Source organism: Aulonocara stuartgranti (genome assembly GCF_965226115.1).
Source record: "Aulonocara stuartgranti genome assembly, chromosome: 11".
NCBI classification, from domain to species: domain Eukaryota; kingdom Metazoa; phylum Chordata; class Actinopteri; order Cichliformes; family Cichlidae; genus Aulonocara; species Aulonocara stuartgranti.
Window position 1 is genome coordinate 12,280,496 of NC_138947.1, and position 18,164 is coordinate 12,298,659.

General features: G+C 38.1%; 3 protein-coding genes across 3 annotated transcripts; 2 read left to right on the forward strand and 1 right to left on the reverse strand.

Annotated features, from left to right (window-relative positions):
* Positions 1–3,441, reverse strand: LOC309716689 (uncharacterized protein). Its single transcript, XM_082550634.1, has 4 exons — positions 2,889–3,441; positions 1,592–1,646; positions 1,342–1,456; positions 1–1,235 (listed from the first exon to the last, which is right to left on the reverse strand). Exons 1-4 carry the CDS (start codon positions 3,177–3,179, stop codon positions 914–916), a joined length of 783 nt encoding a protein of 260 aa, XP_082406760.1. The 5' UTR covers positions 3,180–3,441; the 3' UTR covers positions 1–913.
* A 373-nt stretch (positions 3,442–3,814) lies between these two features.
* Positions 3,815–6,424, forward strand: LOC309716690 (uncharacterized protein). The gene is made up of 4 exons (XM_082550635.1): positions 3,815–4,299; positions 4,520–4,574; positions 4,908–5,025; positions 5,166–6,424. The coding sequence occupies exons 1-4, from the start codon at positions 4,003–4,005 to the stop codon at positions 5,197–5,199; spliced, it is 504 nt and encodes a 167-aa protein (XP_082406761.1). The 5' UTR covers positions 3,815–4,002; the 3' UTR covers positions 5,200–6,424.
* Positions 6,425–9,573: 3,149 nt separating this feature from the next.
* Positions 9,574–14,476, forward strand: them4 (thioesterase superfamily member 4). Its single transcript, XM_082552397.1, has 6 exons — positions 9,574–9,985; positions 11,693–11,885; positions 11,995–12,157; positions 12,390–12,500; positions 13,010–13,134; positions 13,263–14,476. Exons 1-6 carry the CDS (start codon positions 9,872–9,874, stop codon positions 13,304–13,306), a joined length of 750 nt encoding a protein of 249 aa, XP_082408523.1. The 5' UTR covers positions 9,574–9,871; the 3' UTR covers positions 13,307–14,476.
* Positions 14,477–18,164: the final 3,688 nt, after the last annotated feature.

Below are 18,164 nucleotides of genomic sequence, written 5' to 3' on the forward strand. Positions count from 1 at the left end.
TACATTTCATTTCAGGTATCCCAATTTTTATTTTTTTTTAAAAAACATGAAATGCTGAAAGGTGTGATGTTGAAAGTAAAAATCATTGATTTACTGGTCATTAAAATGTGTTCAGAAATTGCAAACTTATGATGATTCATCTCAAAAGTCTTGACACGTGGCTCTTCCCTCCATAAGCTGCCTTTATAAGTAATAAATCTAAAAGCATTGATACCATTATTGGTATTGGCAATATTGTCCCTTTTACTTGGTATCTGATTGATACCAAAATTTGCAGCATGCCACAGTACTCCATTTCACACACAAATGATCATGATGTTCCATTTCTAAGAACAATAATGTGCCCTGCATATATAATTGAGGATTTTTTGCACTATAATAACTCTTAGTGCATTTCTGTGTAATTATTCTGCTACTTAATTTTAAAAAAGACTGCTGTGCAGACTTTGAACTTACATTACAGAAATATTCCCCCTACTGTTTGAAAATGCCAAAAGACATGCATTTCATTTTTTTTCATTTAAATTTTTTAAACCTAAACTCAAGCATACTGTTTACAAGATATTACATGCATACAACCAATCAGTCAAAACATAGTTAGTTTACAGTTTTGCATTACTTTTGTGCCATGAATTCAACTAAACCAGAGCAGATAAACATTGTTCCTCTTAAACAAGGTTAATATTAAAAGTTGGGATGGAAACAAGAGGCTGGAAGAGTGAGTAGTACAACTAGTAACAGGTCAGCGACATGACTGAGGGGAGAAAGATATATATGGGTTTTAAATGAACATATTCTCCCATCCAGACAAACTCTTTTACAGGGAAGGCTTTGTATATCACACACCAAATTAGACCAAGTCCAGGATACTAGTATCCATGCCTGATCTTATGGGTCCAATTCCTTTAGCCTTTTAAGCCTTGGGGGCCTCAGCCTTTGCCTCTTGTTGTTTGGGAGCCTCGGCCTTTGGTTGCTCCTGTTTGGGGGCCTCGGCCTTTGCCTCTTCTTGTTTGGGTGCCTTGGCCTTTGGTTGCTCTTGTTTGGGGGCCTCGGCCTTTGCCTCTTCTTGTTTGGGGGCCTCGGCCTTTGGTTGCTCTTGTTTGGGGGCCTCGGCCTTTGGTTGCTCTTGTTTGGGGGCCTCGCCCTTTGCCTCTTCTTGTTTGGGGGCCTCGCCCTTTGCCTCTTCTTGTTTGGGGGCTTCAGCTTTTGGTTGCTCTTGTATTCCACACAGAGTTCTTTTAACAGAAAAAATTACAATAAAAATATAATATGTGCATCAATATCACAATACATATAATAGTAGGCTCTGCTGATTTATGTTAATCAAAGAGGTAACCATACCTAGCTTCTGCAGTATCTGTTTTTATGAACTGGCACGCTGAGCTGTATTTTGCTAGTTCCTGCTTCAGAGTGTCTTCTTCTGTTGTCCAGCTCGTCTTCTCTTTTTCCTGGTGAGCTGTAAGTGTTATAAATTACAAGATGGGTTCGAAGCTAGTATGAGCTTAGTAAAACATACAAAAAAGTCTTTACTTTCTTTACTTCCAACTACACGACTACTTTCATTCACTAGACTTCATAAACCATCACTTACCTTGCAGACTTTTTAACTGTATCTTTGCTGCTGCCACCTCATCTGTTATTGTCTTCTGCAAATGCAAAGAAAAAGCTCAGCAACACAAAGCACTGGTGAAACCACAGAGATCAAATTTGCACAAATGGTTTGCAGAATGTGAATGTGATAAGTATGTAAATATAAATGATTTGGAGAGAAAAAACCCACAAGAACCAAAGTGGAGTAAAATAGTGGCTCGCTTGGCTTTCTCCTCAGCCACATGCACAATGATGCTACACAGCAAAGGCACTTCCATTTGGTAATGTGGCATGTAGAAGATATATAGCATTTATAGACCTAGCATAAGCACTAGCCTACATGCTGTTTTTCTTACAGTTGAAAGCACCATCCACTACTGTTTCTTTGGGTAAAGGAGTATGCTAACTTTCCCAATAGGGCCTGCAATATATACAGCAGAGGCTATAATATATTGTTTGAATTAACAAAAAAAAAAATCATCTTTTTTTTTTTGATCCAAATCACAACATCAATCACATCAAGGCATTTTATATTATATGGCACAGACCCTGTAACAATACAGAGAACAAGCCAACAATCAAATGACACCTCTGAGTAAGCATTTGGTGACAGCGGAAAGGAAAATCTCCCTTTTAACAGGAAGAAACCACAGGCAGACAGGCCAAAACTACTGCTGCAGCAGAAAGATTTAGAATTGGGTTATATCATAAATCAGAAATGACTGAGCCAGAACAGTTCACATGATGAAGAATTTACAGGTGTTTCTTCTTGCATTAACCATTAGACGGCCTCAAAAACCACGAAGACAAAACAAGCTATAAATCAAAACACTGTGCTGCATCATTAGTAAATTTACGTAGCCTACATATGAGGAACTTGCCAATACAAACGACCATGTACGCTGTTACTCATATTAATTAATAATTGGATGCAATGTGGTGAAGAAGAAACGTGCATCATGGGAAGTGAAATCACAAACCCATTGCAGCATAGCTACGGGATCCATCTATATACTTTATCAAGTTTTAAGCCTAATCTTCAAAAGCGGGGGTGCTGGATGTCAAAGACTGATATTTTGTACAGTAATGTAGGAAATCAGCTTCAGTTTAGTGGTGGCATAAAGTCCACTGTCAGGCGGATAAGCCTGATTTTCTGAGTGCACCCGAGTACACCTATGCTCCTCAACAGGTGGAACGGGTTTTGGGAGTTACACTAGCTGTCTCTACCCGTAAGAATTACAAAGAAAAAAAAGGAATACAACTGTGTGAACCTAATAATTATAAATATTTCTACTCACCAGGTCTCCCTGGCAGGATTTCGCATCTCCCTTTGACTTGTCCCCGTCGGTCTGGAGCTCGTTCACCTCCTGCTCCAGCGCTTTATGCGCAGTGCTGGCCTTTTCCAGCATGTTCTGCTTCTCTGCCTTATCGTTCTGATATTCTCCCAGCACATCATAGGCAACCCGCAGTCTGACATCCTGAAACTTGAACTGCTTCTCGTATTTTTCGTGCTCACCTTTCCGCAGTTTCATGATCCCCACTAAAGCGACCGACACCACTATGGTCGCAGGTAGCAAAAATGACTTCATTGTTTGCCCGGCGTTGAGAGCCTTCCTTTACTGTGGAAAGTGAAGAGCGGATCTTCTTACAGAGCGGCCTCTTCGACGTTCACGAGCAAAGTTGCTCTGTGCGTGACCCTGGCAACACCGTGAATGAATTAGTGAGTCACCTGCTGTTACCTGGATTGGACTTTAATCATTGTGGTTGTTCCTGAGCTCGTCAGTAAACACGCCCTCTCCTAGCATGCCGTGTCTAAAGATAGACAGGTTGGGCCTGTTGGCTTTGAGCAAACTGGTTTGCCTTAATAGGCATGTGGTCATGCATGTAGGCCATGTAGGCCTGTATACACACACACACACACACACGCACACACACACGTATATAAATTAGTAGGCCAAATAATAACCTCCATAATTCAAAAAAATATGTACGAAGGTAAACGCACATATAGTTCTGTAGAAAATATAGTGAACTGCCTTTCTTTAAAATAAATAAATAAATATATGTGTGTGTGTGTGTGTGTGTGTGTGTGTGTGTACTATGTTGAAAGCAAACAGCAGGTGTTAGGCCTATAAGAGAAAGGCTCGAGATAGGCTGATCATGATGCAAATACATCCCAAGTGTTTGTTTAAGTGACTGCCAACAAGAGCAAGCGAGAGAGAGGGAGTGCCACAGGAGGAAACAGGTGGTTTGTCACGCCCATCCAGTTCAGCAGGTAACGCAGCCTGCAAGTTTCCCGTCACACCGGCGGACTGGTAAGGAGACGCGTGCGCAAGGTCGGAGACCTGGGATGAACAAGTGACCCTCAAGAGTTCTTCATCGTGTATCCCGTGTCTCCCCGTCGAAACCAAGATGAAGCTGGCGATGGCGTTAGTTGGCCTGAGTGTTGTTGTGATGGGTGTCTTGATTTTCCAGGTCGTGCATCAGGAATTCCGCCTGAGTCACTTAAAATTCCGCTTAGTGGAGAACTCGGCGCAGGTTACCAGGAAAGAGCAAGGCATAGTCGAACTGAAAGCCAAAATCTCCGAGCTGCAGAAATCGCTGGACGACGTCAACACAAAGGTGGAACAACTGAAAAAGAAAAAGGCAGAAATTGAAAAGTCATCGGAGGACGCGGGTAAAAGTCTGGCGGCCTGTACCACGGAGAAGGCAAGGCTCGCGGGCGCACACACGCACACAATTGCACTTTGACTCTCCACAGGTTTTAATTCATTTGCATGCTCGTGCAGTCTAAACATTAACAAAAAGAAAAAAAGAAAATGATCATGTGACTAACTGTAATACATTTAAGTATTTGCTTGATTGTCTCTATTTGAGCTTCATTCCGCAGTAAACCGTAACTGCTGACTTCCACTTGTTTTCGCATTAGGAGAAGGCGGAGAAGACGAGGGATAGTACAACTGGGGAAATAGATAAACTCAAAGGTAAGCCAGCTTTCTGTTTAAGTTCTGCTTTGTTGTTATGAGCTCTGGACTGACAGATCTACAAATATGTTTGCTTCTATACAATGATATGGATCACATAGGAGAATAAGACAAGCATTTCTCTGTTTGCATTTTTAAATGCACTGGGTGTCGTCCCCCCCAATTGTCTACAAAAGCAGAAAAAGAACTGTTTCATTTTTACATTCCTTTATGAAAAACCTGTAAAACCAGCTGTTGCAACACTGAGCCACACGGGCTTACTTGGAACGCAAAGCTACCAGTTTCAAATAATACATTTACACTCTCATATGTTATTATCTTTTATTGTCTCAGACAATCATGAAGCGGCTAAAAGTAAAGCCCAGGAGAACATTCAGAGCTTGAAAGAGGAGATTTTTAATAGAGATAAAGCAGTCTGTGCCTTTCTTGATACAACCAAGGACAAAGGACGGTAAGATTTTAATCACCAGCATGCATCGTCAATAATAAATTGGATTACCATAGATCACTACTGGGGGCTACTGTACAAGTCTATTTAACACGCCTCTATTGCAAAACTGAAAACTGTCTTTTGATTTCTTGATTTTTCAGGAAGTTGTGTGAAAATCTTCAACAATCACAGTGAAGTCACCTCAGAACTGTTCAACAATGACTACCAACTTTTTCAGAAAAATATTTGTGCATCCAAGTTTTGTATCACCTCTAAGGTTATTATGGAATAATAACAAAAAAAGAAAAGAAATTCTGTGCATTCACTCAGAGAACAAGTATACAGACATGTGGAATAGAGAAATAGAATTCATTTCATATCATAAGAAGGCAATGAAGGTTGTATTTGTAATGTATAATGTGGGGATCATCCGACAAAAATTCTATGTGCTCAAAATGTTGCGCCTAATATGATGATATAACAATAGAAATAAGCAATGTAAATAATAGAAATAACTATTTGGTTAGTTATAGGGAAAGATTATGGTTTGGTTAAAGTGACCCTCGTATCAACGTTTGCCACGTCTGTCTGAGCGTTCTGTGACAGTGTGTTCGAGCTGAAATAACCCCTGCAGAAGCTGTTTAACTGCTATGGTTGGGTACCTGATGTGAAACACTGTAGTGTCTCCTTTTATCATATTATGTTTTACTATTTTTTAGTTATTCTTTCGAATGTAATAAAAAATAGCAAAAGTTCACTTATTATTGTAACAATGTACAACACTTTCATTTTAGCTCAGGCAGTAATGAAAAAGCGACCTTGCAGTTATTTTGCACTGGTTTTATGATCGTGGAAACAATATTTTTGCTAAAATAGTTCCTGTAATTTCTTGTAGTAAAATAAACCAGATAGTTTTTTTAAAGGACACACGGACCCAGATTTTATTCAGTTTCTGTTTGGTTTTTATAAATTTGATGTACTATTAATGCTTTGGGCCATAAACAGCAGACCTTTAAGCAGTCTAGAAAATAGATGCAATGTGTGTAAAAGTGTAAAAGCATTGTATATATCAGTTAATACGACTCTGAATATAAAGGAAGCCAAAATGATAAAACATTTTAGATTTAAGAGGCAAAACCTAAATTATCACGTCTGTTCAAATTAATGCTCCTTTAACTCCCCCTAGTGCAGAACCTAGGTTAAGACAGAGCATGTTACTGATATTGTGCTGATACAACTGAGGAAACAGTTTCTTACAGGGGATCTTGTTTGGAGGAAACTATTAAAAGTACAATCTGAGTACACTGAACTTGTTACAAAACGTCTTGTATGAAATTAGATTGCCAAAAGCATTTATTGTGGGTTTAATGAGTGCTGTATGGATGTACAATTACTAAATAAAGCGTTTTGTGTTCCTAAAGTTCCTATAAGTTAACAAGCGCAACCTTATTATTGCTCATTTCTAAATATTGTTTTACCTTTACCTTTGCGTTCATGCAGTTCCCTTTACCGCCTTCAGCTAATCTGCAGGCAAGATGCCTTTCCTTATGGTTTCATGATAAGATAAGATAAGATAAGATAAGATAAGATAAGATAAGATAAGATAAGATAAGATAGAACTTTATTAATCCCTCGGGTGGGTTCCTCTGGGAAATTCGACTTGTATAGCCTTGTATTGAAAATAACCTGTATTTGTAAAGTATATAACGACACTGAATCAATTACAAACCTATGATAATCACAAATTATTATTATAAATAATGCATTAATATTCTAAATGTTTTGTTTTGCTGTTGTTGTTCTTTTGAAAGTTGTTACAGAAATAATTGCTACCTCTCCTTCAACCTCCACCCACTTGCAAACTTTTAAAATGTCATCTTATTATCTTTTTTATTAATATCCGAATAGCTAATCATTTGGCACCAACTCAAAACATTCTGGCATGTAAACATTTAAATGACCTGCTCAAGTTAGAACTGAGCATCAGAATGAAGAAGGAAAGTGATTTAAATATATATATATATATATATATATATATATATATATATATATATATATATATATATATATATACATATATATATATATATATATATATATATAATGTTCTGATATAATCCAGACAATACATGAATTAAAAATTTTAAAGGTAACAATTGTCATCTTCAACAAATTGTCAACATTTAACAAATGTGCAGTTGCATGCGAACAGAAAAACATACATTTTGGCGAATATAGCATCCAGGTTATACAATTTTGTACCTTGGGTTTAAATACGAAAATCAAAAATTTCAGCCAATCAGTTCATATTGTCTGTCCTTTCCACTGCATAGGTATAAAAATGGTCAGTCCTGATAAGCAGTGTATTTGACAAAGATGCCAAATGAGGTTTCTCACCTCTGTGAACAGAGACTCTTTACATTTTGGACAGGTGAACATTTTACTTGCATCCTTTAATCTGTGCAATCAGCTCCAGTACTTTGGTTTTCCTTTGGGTGGACAGCGGCAGGTCATAGACAAACTCAAAGAAGGTGAAGACGGAGCCAAGTGGTGCTGGATAGGACAAGTTACATACCCAGTACAGTTTGAAAAGCTTATCCACAGCACACGTCAGGCCATCATTCAGAGAAATGGTTACTCTGTCATTCTTAGCAACAATGATGTACTGCCTGGTTGCCCTCTTTAGATCACCGATGCATATCAGCTGGGGTTGGTGTGTTGTGGATGATGCTTCAGGATCACTGCAAAGCGATGCAATACTTGTTCCAGGCTTGGAGATGGGGAAGATAAAGATAGATTTTTAGAGAAGTATTCAGTGAGGTGTAGACAAATGCTTTCCTCAGGTAAACCGTAAGAACTTTACTGAATACATACCAGTGCAAAAAAAGGCTGCAACGACTGGCACCAACTGGTGGGAGTAGGTGTGTTAACACACGGCGGGGGGGGGGGGGGGGGTGTTCTTGTTTCCAGGGCAGCAACTGATTTGAGCTTCGGAATGATACTGGCTTCCCATTTTCGCAAAAAGAGGTCCACCTTTCCTCCTGTAAGATTGCCAAACTCCAAGTCCAGCTTATGGAAATAAAAGAAGTGTTTAAGTTTAAAATGAAGCATTAAATACATTAAATCAAAAGTACATTCTGTCCATTTGGTAGCTGTATGGCTAAAATCAAACTTTACAGTATCACATTTCTGTTACCCATTCCACATCAAGCTTACCTACACAGTGAAACATAACAATTTACTTGGAGTGGTATTTGAATACAAGTCCATTACTCCTTAATTTTAGCTATGATTTGGGTTCCATCAGACCCTGAGAAAAAATTAGGACTTTTTAGTTGATGTGATATTGTTTTACCTTTACCTTTGCGTTCATGCAGTTCCCTTTACCGGCTTCAGCTAATCTCCAACATGCTGGGATTTTCCCACACAAACTATTTCCAGTGTTTACAGAGAATAGTCTTAAGAAGAGAAAAGATTAGCCCTTTATTGTCACTGTACACGTACATCAAAATATCACGCAAGCAGCAGTTCTCTGAGTGAAAATGTCTTGTTTATGCCAGAGGTCAGAGCAGACTGACCAGGCTGCTTGACCATACTGGGCTTCACAACCCTCAGCTAAGAACAGGACACCGAGGCTACAATTTGAACCAAAAATAGAACGATAAAAGACCTGGTAAATGGTGCTTGGTGTGATGAGTCTTGATGTCTGCTGTAGCATTTCAATGATGTGGTCAGAATTTGGTGTTAACTACATGAAAGTTTGGATCAATGAAAGCATGGATTCAAACTGCCTTGTGTCAATGCTTCGGATTGGCGATTGTGGTGAAATGTTTATTGGGATACTTTCTTGTCCCATTTTGGGTGCCTTAATACCATCTCTTTGTGACTAAAGTGTAACCATCTTCTGAAGGCTGCTTCCAGCAGCATAATGCACTATGTCACAAAGTTCAAGTCATCTTTGTACTCAAATGGCCTCCACAGACACCGGAGATCAATCCAATAAAGCACCTTTGGGATGTGGTAGGACAGTAACAGTTGCAGATAGTAAACTATTATCTATTATCTTGTCTCTTACGTTTAGATTTTTATTTGCACATTACTTTTTAAAATTGCGTTGCATTAGCTAAGTTAACAATATAGATTAAAAACTTTATATGTGCTATACCAGAAATAAGTTCCAAATATTGCAATATGCGTAAGTAAAGAAAGTTATATTTCTAATAAAATAAATGTTACGTACTTTAATCTCTAAGCTTTATGAGTAAAAAAGCTACAGAAAAATAATAATATATAATAATAACTCTATTAATTTTTTTATTGTCTAATCCCCATGTGATCTAAGTCTCTCTTATAAAACTATTTACTTGTTTTCTACAAATGTATAAAGTTTTTTTTTTTTAACTTAATCACTATTAAACTTAAACTTAATCAACCATTAAAATCTGTCTTTTTGTCTCGGAAAAGTTAGAAAAAATAATGGTGGTTACCACGGGAACAGAAAAAAAGTTCTATTTGACACCCAATCATATTGGAATCTGTACGGCACGTGACTGTACCCAAACGACGCAACGGCAGAACTCCCTCACGCCGGAAGTTTACAGCCTGATCTTGACAAATGAAAGTCACCGGTAAAATAATAGCAGTGACACCCACCATAGGACGTATTCCTATTCTGTGGAACATAAACACGAGTCAAAGATGGTTAAGTCGCTTTTATTTTAAAACAGACCAGTGTTTACTGCAGCGACCGTAGTGTGTTTGGGCGCTAACTGACGAAAGCATTTGCCAGCTAACTCTCAACGACCAGTTACAGGATCATTTATCTACCTCAGAATATAGAAGATATCACCGCGGGGACAGTTTACAGATGGCAAGGAGACTGGGTCGAATACTCAGGGGCTTTCAGAGCCTCGGTTCACTCGCATTCATGAAGTCTGAACTCAGCAACCTCCCTGCCAGCGTTTCATTGAAGAGTATGGTGGTAGGTAGATCTGTGAGCCGTATTTTATGAAATACTTTTTCATGCTGTATGTGAGTTGTTTGCCGTGTCATGTTCTCCTCACTCCTGCCAGATGTTTCTCCAGTGTTGTGACTGTACAGCTAAAAAACCAAAACAAAACACATGGCCAGCGTGAGAGTTTGTTAGCTTGTCGCAAAAACAACAACAACAAACGAACACATTTATATAAGATGACTATAACGTAGTGATTACAACTTAAAATAGCAGGCCATGTCACTACAACACGACCACAGAGGTCAACATCATCACAGATAACATAAGAAACACTTTATCGAAGAGTTGGAAAATGATTTTGTTAGCACAATTAAAAATGAAGTTCATTCAGTTCTTTTTCTTTTTGTGTTCTGCTTTGTTTTTGCCCTCCATCTCCCCTATATAACGTTTTAAGAAAAACAATAAAAAGAAAGTGAAAAATGAAGTTCATTATGACAAACATGTAAACAGTAACAAATAATAGTGTTGTAGCTAAATATAATAACATACAATCATGTGAAGAAGGTTTTCCGTACTTCTTCCTGTTAAAAAGTACTACTAAAATCTACGTCCTGACTGTTTCCATAGGAATTAGGTATTCGAGTTTATATGAGTTAGAATTTATAAGATCATAATAATCTCCACATTTACATCAAGAAACTTATCCTGTTCTAACTCTTTACTCTTTGTGCTAACAACTAGTTGGCAATAAGGTCATTTACAATAGCAGAATGTCTCTATGCATGCAAGTGTACATATGCACCTCAAACACACAGGCATACAAACAGAATTAGGAGGGTAAGTATCAGTCAAATTCTCCTAATGGAAGTAAGACAACAGATTTATTCGATTTTAAATTATCAGCAATTCCTAAGATCTTTATAAAGGCAGACGTTTTGGCATTTTGCTGGTTAGGAGTATCCAGTCTTCCCAGGAGTTGACATCACAACAAATTCTCCCCAAGGTCAGATTGTGCAATGCTCAGAGAAATTGCAACATCTCAGACTCTACAGGCTTCAGTTATAATGATAAATATTAAAGTTCATAACAGTGCAGTTAGAAAATGGCAAATAGGGTTTGCTTGGAAGGGCTGCCAAGTGAATGTCTCTTCCTTATAAAAAGAGTTTGGCTGCATGGCTCAGGTTAGCAAAGTACCACCTGAACAAACATATCAGGAAAAATGTCCCTTTGACAGATGAGACCAAAGTGGAGGTGTTTGGTAAAAACGAAACAGAGCATATGAATACAAACACCTCAAACCCACAGTGGTGGAGCGGTGATGATTTGGGCTTGCTTTTCAGCCACAGGAGCTGGGTACCTTGCAGTACCCGTATTAACAATTCAAATGTGAGGACATTTGTCTGACAGCAAAAGTGGAGCTGACATTGAGTCATGCAACAAGACAATGATTTCAAACACAACAACAGTAAATCTACAACAGAATGGCTGAAAAAGAAAAGAATCAAGGTGCTGCATTGGTTTGCCAATATCAAATATAATAAATATAATATCCAATATCAAAATATAGCTATTTTAATACTTTTCGCTCATTTGGAAAATGTTTTCATGACCCCCGTTGACTTAATAGAACCACAAATATTAAAGCAGCATTCATATGGTATCTATATGAGACATCCACACTTTGTCATTACCCTTTCGCTACTAACAGACATTGTAATTCATTTCTCTGTTTAGCGAGCGCTTCCATCACTCTTTTCATCCAACCCCCGGGACTTCAGTCTTCCTAACTCCTCATGGGGCACAGAAATGAGGCAGCTGTATGAACATTATAACAGCCAATGTGAGGCAGTGACAGATGGAGGAGAGGAACAGGGTGGACTATGGAACAGACTGCCAAGCTACAATCGTTCTCTGAAGTATGCTGCAGGTAAATATACAGACCCAAAAGTTTACCTGAAATAAGAACAAGAGAATTTCCAAAAGCTCCAAAAGCTTAACGTGGCTGCTGAATGTTCACTTGTGTTCTTTCCCATCAGGTGGAGTATACCTTAGCAAAATAATCCAGGCAAAAGCTCGTCTTTTCACCCGCAACATCAGAGACCCGGGGGCAGCATTTGAGTACGTTATCTTTGCTAACAAAAAGGAGCAAAGGTGTGTGTGCATTTTCCAGGCTGGACACCTTCTGGAGGGACCACCAGGGTGAGATAACACACTCCTGTCCAAGCTTATCGAAGTCTGTGCTTTTCACGTTGTTATACTCCATTCTCTTTGTCATCCTCTCAGCCAGCAGCTTTCCAGTAAACCCAAAGTGGCAGAAATAAATGGGAAAAAATAAAGGAAGACTTGTGAATTTTTAGCTAGACTTAACTCTAAATGTTCCGTCAAATCTCATAAGTTTTACTGTCTCATGTACCAATGTCTGTGCTTCCAGAAATGTCCACGGGGGGGCGATAGCCACTATGATTGATACCGTGACAGGAACTCATGCTTGTGTGCATTCTGGACCTGTTATGACTGCCAACCTCAACATCAACTACCGCAGGTACAAGAACAAAAATCAGCAAATTGTACATGATAAGAATATTTATTGAACATGTAGCACACCTTACAGAAATATGAGGATTAAACTGTTTAGTATATTAAAGGAAAAAAATGTTAGATGTTTTCATGTGTGTTGTCCTGCTTGTTAACATGGAGCATATTTAGCTGCTGGGCAGGGTTTATGGAAGTATCACTGAGGCGGTCATGCAGAAGTCATGAAGGTTTCTCCCTGCTCCAAGTCAGTATAATGAAGATCGACTCTGAATGATCTCACATAGATAATTCATTGTGGAAATTAAATATGCAGCATCGGTGTCACCGAGTCAGCCCAAACGGTTCACTTTCTTTGGTCAAGCACGGACCAACAGACATTTGCTCGGCTGCCCAGTTGTTCTGTTTAACACATAGCAAAATATGAATAATTACACATATAATTAACACAAAGTAACACCTCTTAGTGCACTACTTTGATCATTTACTGTGAGTTTGATCATTTTGTCTTGTTCCAAGTCCCATCCCGCTGGGAAGTACAGTGTTGATCGAATCCTCTCTGGATAAGAAGGAAGGCAGGAAAACGTTAGTTTCGTGTAAAGTGACCAGTGCTGACGGCGCCAGATTGCACACAGAAGCAACAGGTAAAGCAACAGGTTTTCCCCCTCCCACACACACACACACACACACACATACAAAATCTCAGATGGACATGTTACTGTGAAAGCTGCTGGTAAGTGGTACATCTGTTTGTCTGTTTTCTTCTCTGCAGCACTGTTTGTGTCAATCGGCGTCAGCCAACTAATGAAAGGGTGACACAAACACGCCAGCCAGCCATCTATGAAGAAGGAGACTTCAGAAACAGTGTGCATTTTTTTTGTTTTGTCTAAGTGGGCCATTAGTTTTTTTTTTTAATTAAAAGGATGTACATATTTTATAGGTGATAGAAGGAAACTCTTATATTAAATAAAAAAGTTAACCTTCTATTTATACTACTAATATGTTGCATTTGATCTGATACTTAGCTCTACTTGACTGCTGCTCCTTCATGTTACTAACTCATGAACAAATTTACTGAACTAATTCAGAAGTATTGATGGTATTGATGCAGTATTGATGGTTTTAATTAAGACTGCTGTATTTGAGAACAATGTTATTGATTTAAATGTACTGTTCATTTATTTATCATTTTATTTTCTCCAAAAAAGCCTTTTCTATTGGTATTGCGTTGCTCATGCAGGTGGTGTGTTTGTCAGAGTTAAATAATCTGCATTGAGAAATAAAACGTTTTTTGGGGATACTTTGAAACTGATGATCTTTACATTTGAGTAGATACCGTCAGACTTAATCTTGAAATAATTCTGTGGTAATCTGCTGAACTTAATGATATTCATAGGTTAATACTATTAATAGTAAACACTGTGTAGTAAATGTTGAAAGGTTTAATTAAGGGATACTGAAATATATGTGATACAACATCAGCTTACTACTTTTTGTCAGTAAATCACACAACTGAAGGACGAATGGGTTCTAAATTTATTCTTGAAGTTTTGTGCCCCTTACATCACAAATGTTACACAGTTTTGTTTTTCATGTGTGGGTTGTAAACTGTTACCCCCCGTGTGGTGGTTGTGGTTTTATTTGAATGTGGGGTGTGAATTTGCATGCCATGAGAAATTATGACATACAATGAAGGCATGAGGACTTCAAACCCAAAATCGTCACGACAACTGGCTGTTTTTTACACGAGCTGGTTATTCTCGTTCACTCTGACACTTTGAACGCGTTTCTACATTCAGAAACGGCTGACGGATGCCGCAGTATGCCATAATAAGTAACACAGTCCACATCACAGAGATCAGTGCTGCTCTAGCAGCCACTGCAGACCACAGTTCTACAAAACATGACACCTGAGAGTATGTAGAGTACTGTTTTTGATTAAACCCATACTGTACTGACTATAGGTTGAGGACAACATACCTCCCGAATAGGCTGGCATCTTGTAACTGAGGAGCAATTACAAAATGACTCCAAAACATAAAAATATTATATATGGGATTAGTTTTTTTTAGGGAGGTAGCAGGTTCACTTTATATATATATATATATATATATATATATAATATCAAATATGTACGATGACTACCTGACCTTTCAGAGCTAAGTTAAAGTCATAATGCACCATGTCCAACCAGCAATATATAAGAGCAAAGCCTTCCTGCTTGTAACTTTACATAGACTTTCAAATGGCTTGCTGAGACCATGACATCAAATGTGAATGTTCATTATGCAGTGCAACCCAATTAAAAAGTATTAGTTTAGCTATATTTTCATTTCAGATTAGTTTTTACCTTATAGTTGTTTTGTCACATTTAAAGTCACATGAAAAACAAAGATTGTATTGGTGTCTGTGTAGCCCTGTTAAAAAGCAGAGTACACCCCATAATTCATCGTCTTGTAGAAAACAACTACAATAACCTGAAGTATTTATTCTCTTCTTGCTTTTGTCAGTCTCTCACGTCATGGTGGAGGAATTTTGGCTCACTCTTGTTAACAGTGTTCCTTTAGTTCATTAAGGCTCATTCATGCACACCTCTCTTAAGGTCTCACTACAACATTTCAGTCTTGTTCAAGCCTGGACTTTGACTCGGCTGTTGCAGCACCTTGATTATTTTTCTTTTTTCAGTCATTCTGTTTTGCTGCTGTGGATCTTTCTCCTGTCGCATGATCAAATTCCATCCAAGCGTTAGCTGCTGGACACATTGGGATTGGAATAAGATAACACAAAGATAAGAATCTGGATGGCCCCTATACTCTTTTGCCTGGAAGACTTGCAGTTTAATATTTAACATCTTGATTTCTCAGTCCACAGGCTGATTTTCCACTATCCCACACTCCACCTTAAATGAGCTCAGCCCTGGGGAAAGTACAGATGGTTTTCTTTGCGTGGTACTTGTTTGTCTTTGTCCTGTCTTCCTCCCCTCACCTTCAACCAGTGAAAGATGATGGCTGCTGTCCCTCTCTGAGCCTGGTTCTGCTGGAGGTTTCTTCCTGTTAAAAGGGAGTTTTTCCTTCCCACTGTTGCCAAGTGCCTACTCATAGGGGGGTCATCTGATTGTAGGATCTTTACCTTACAATGTAAAGCGCCCGGAGGTGACTGTTGTTGTGATTTAGTGCTATATAAATAATAATATTAATATAAATGAAATAAAACTGTACATAATTTAATTTTTGTAAGCAATGATAAAGTATGGTTTTCAGAAATGTTCTATATGTGGCTCTATAATATAGTGGTTTGCACATTTGCCAAACAAGCAAAAGATTCCTGGTTTAATCCTGGGAGGAGACTGGGTTGCATCAGAAAGGGCATCAGGTGCAAGAATATGCTGAATGACCCCTTGCGAATTAGAGTGCAGCCTTCCTGGGCTCATGCAGTGATTTCCACTACAGATTTGTGTGTCTATGTGTTTTTAAAATTCAGTGCTGCTCAAGGGTCTGAACATCGCAGTCAGTCTATTAAGAGAGCGTAAAGAGATTTATAAATGTGTGTGTATATATATATATACACACACACATATATATGAAGAACCACAGGTCATGAAATCTTAAAAATTCTTGGTCATTTAGGAGAATATTTTTAAACCTTTAAACAGAGTGCCTCTGTTGTAAAGAGGTTTTATGCACAACTGCAAAAAGTGACTGTTTAAAGTTAATATGAGAATAATTATTTTCAAGAAATTTTTTTTTCTGTTCTGCTTTTTAGTAGATCCTGTCAAGTAAGTTTTTATGCAGCAGTCAATTAGTGGTTTAAGGTCTACAAGCCATACAGACTTTCAACTGCCTTTAACTTTAGTTCTCACACAGTTTGGTCGAATGTGTGGTTTCTGAGTGTATGGGCTCATCACAGTACAGGCCTGGTGGTCTTTTCAGGGCCCCTCATAGCTTTAACCTCAGTAAAATTGAGATGGAAATGCTACCAAAGTTTTTTAAAACCTTAATGGTGTGTGAGCATCTGTGTGTTTGTGTGTACGTGTGTATGTATGAGTGAGTACAGGACAAGTGAGCACTAGCAGTGTTTTTTTTTCCTTTCCCCTGAAGAGCCATGTGGTCAAGTTGGGTATGAGGAAGCGGGTGGAGGTGTTTCCACTTTCAGTTAAAACCACCTGCAGCATGCTCTGTCCAGTAGCATTTTAGTCTTCAGTGCTTTTTTTTTGAGGGGCCACAGTTTCACAATCCCACGGCCTTGTCATGAAATGTTTTGGTAGCTCTGAAGAGGATTCAGTGTTTTAGTTCTCTAGTTCACAGGTAGATTCTCAAATACTTAGACATTAACACATTTTCTCATAATTTAGTTTCTGTACACCTCCAACAATAGATTTTAGATCAAAGGTCAGTTCAGTTTTTATCTTCAATAAATAAAAAGCATGGCCCTGTTGGGTTGAGATCAGGTCATCAGGACATGGCCACTGAAGAATATCCCACTTCTGTGCTTGGAGAAACTCTTAGGGATGTTTCCTGGAAAAGTCTAATCTGGAAGTGGCTTGCAACTTGTGAAGCTGTTTTTCTTAATTATGGAAAGAATATTTTGATCATCCAGTCTTTCAGGCTTCTTGGTATTACTGAGCTGACAATGCATACCTGCTGTTTGAGAAGGAACCGGAGTTTTGATTTGGACAGCTAAAGATTTTTTTGTTTGTCCTCTTTTACTCGCATGGCATCTCTTTGTTCCAATGAACAGCTATCAAAGCTAACAAAATGACTTCAACACATGGGATCAACTCCAGATCCTGCTGAATCTGTTCATGGAATGACAAGGAACAGGCCTCACCTGGCCATGCAACTGCTGGTCAGTCAATTACCCCGTTGCTTTTGAGGCAAATGGGGGACTGTGTATAAAAATAAACAATTAATTCAAAATTGCAGTTAAACCCCTTCAGTTAAAGTGTGCACATCGATCTAATCTTGATTGTTTGATTCAAAATAATCCCCTGTGGTGGAGCACAGAGGCAAAACTAAAAAAAAAAAAAAAAAAAAAGAACAGTACAAAATTAAACCAAAAACAAACAAATCAAAATCCAAAACCTTAAGCATGTAAATATGCTTTGTATTGTTCTTTGCTGCAGTTATTAGCAACATTTGAAATGAAAATACTCACTTTCTCACAGGTTAGCTAGCCAACACATCACTTAACTGTTTTTACAGCATGTGTGTTTGTTTGTTAGTTAAAGCGAGCCATGCAGCATTCACTCCCTCACTGCACCTCTGAATTATTTTTTTTAAGTACTTTTAGCATAAAAGAATCAGAATCAGAGTCAACTTTAAACACAGGAACTTTAACCCTAACAGCCTTTGAGACTTGTAATCTGTAAATGCTGGTAAAAGTGAAAGGACTTGATAAGACCCTGAAGTGATTCTTGGTGATTTAGATGAACTCCAGTGTTTTGAGTGAGTGTTGGATTATGAGGATTATGATTTATTATTGCGAGTTAATTTTTGTAGTAAAATGATTTTAAAATATAGCTGAACAAATGATTAGTAGTTTGACACACAATTATTTATTTATTTATTTTGATAATTAATATTATTAATAATATTAATAATTAGCAGCTCAGTTGTTGTGTACATAGTAGTTCAACTTAGTTGTTAAAGTAGTTAGAACAAATTATAATTGACTG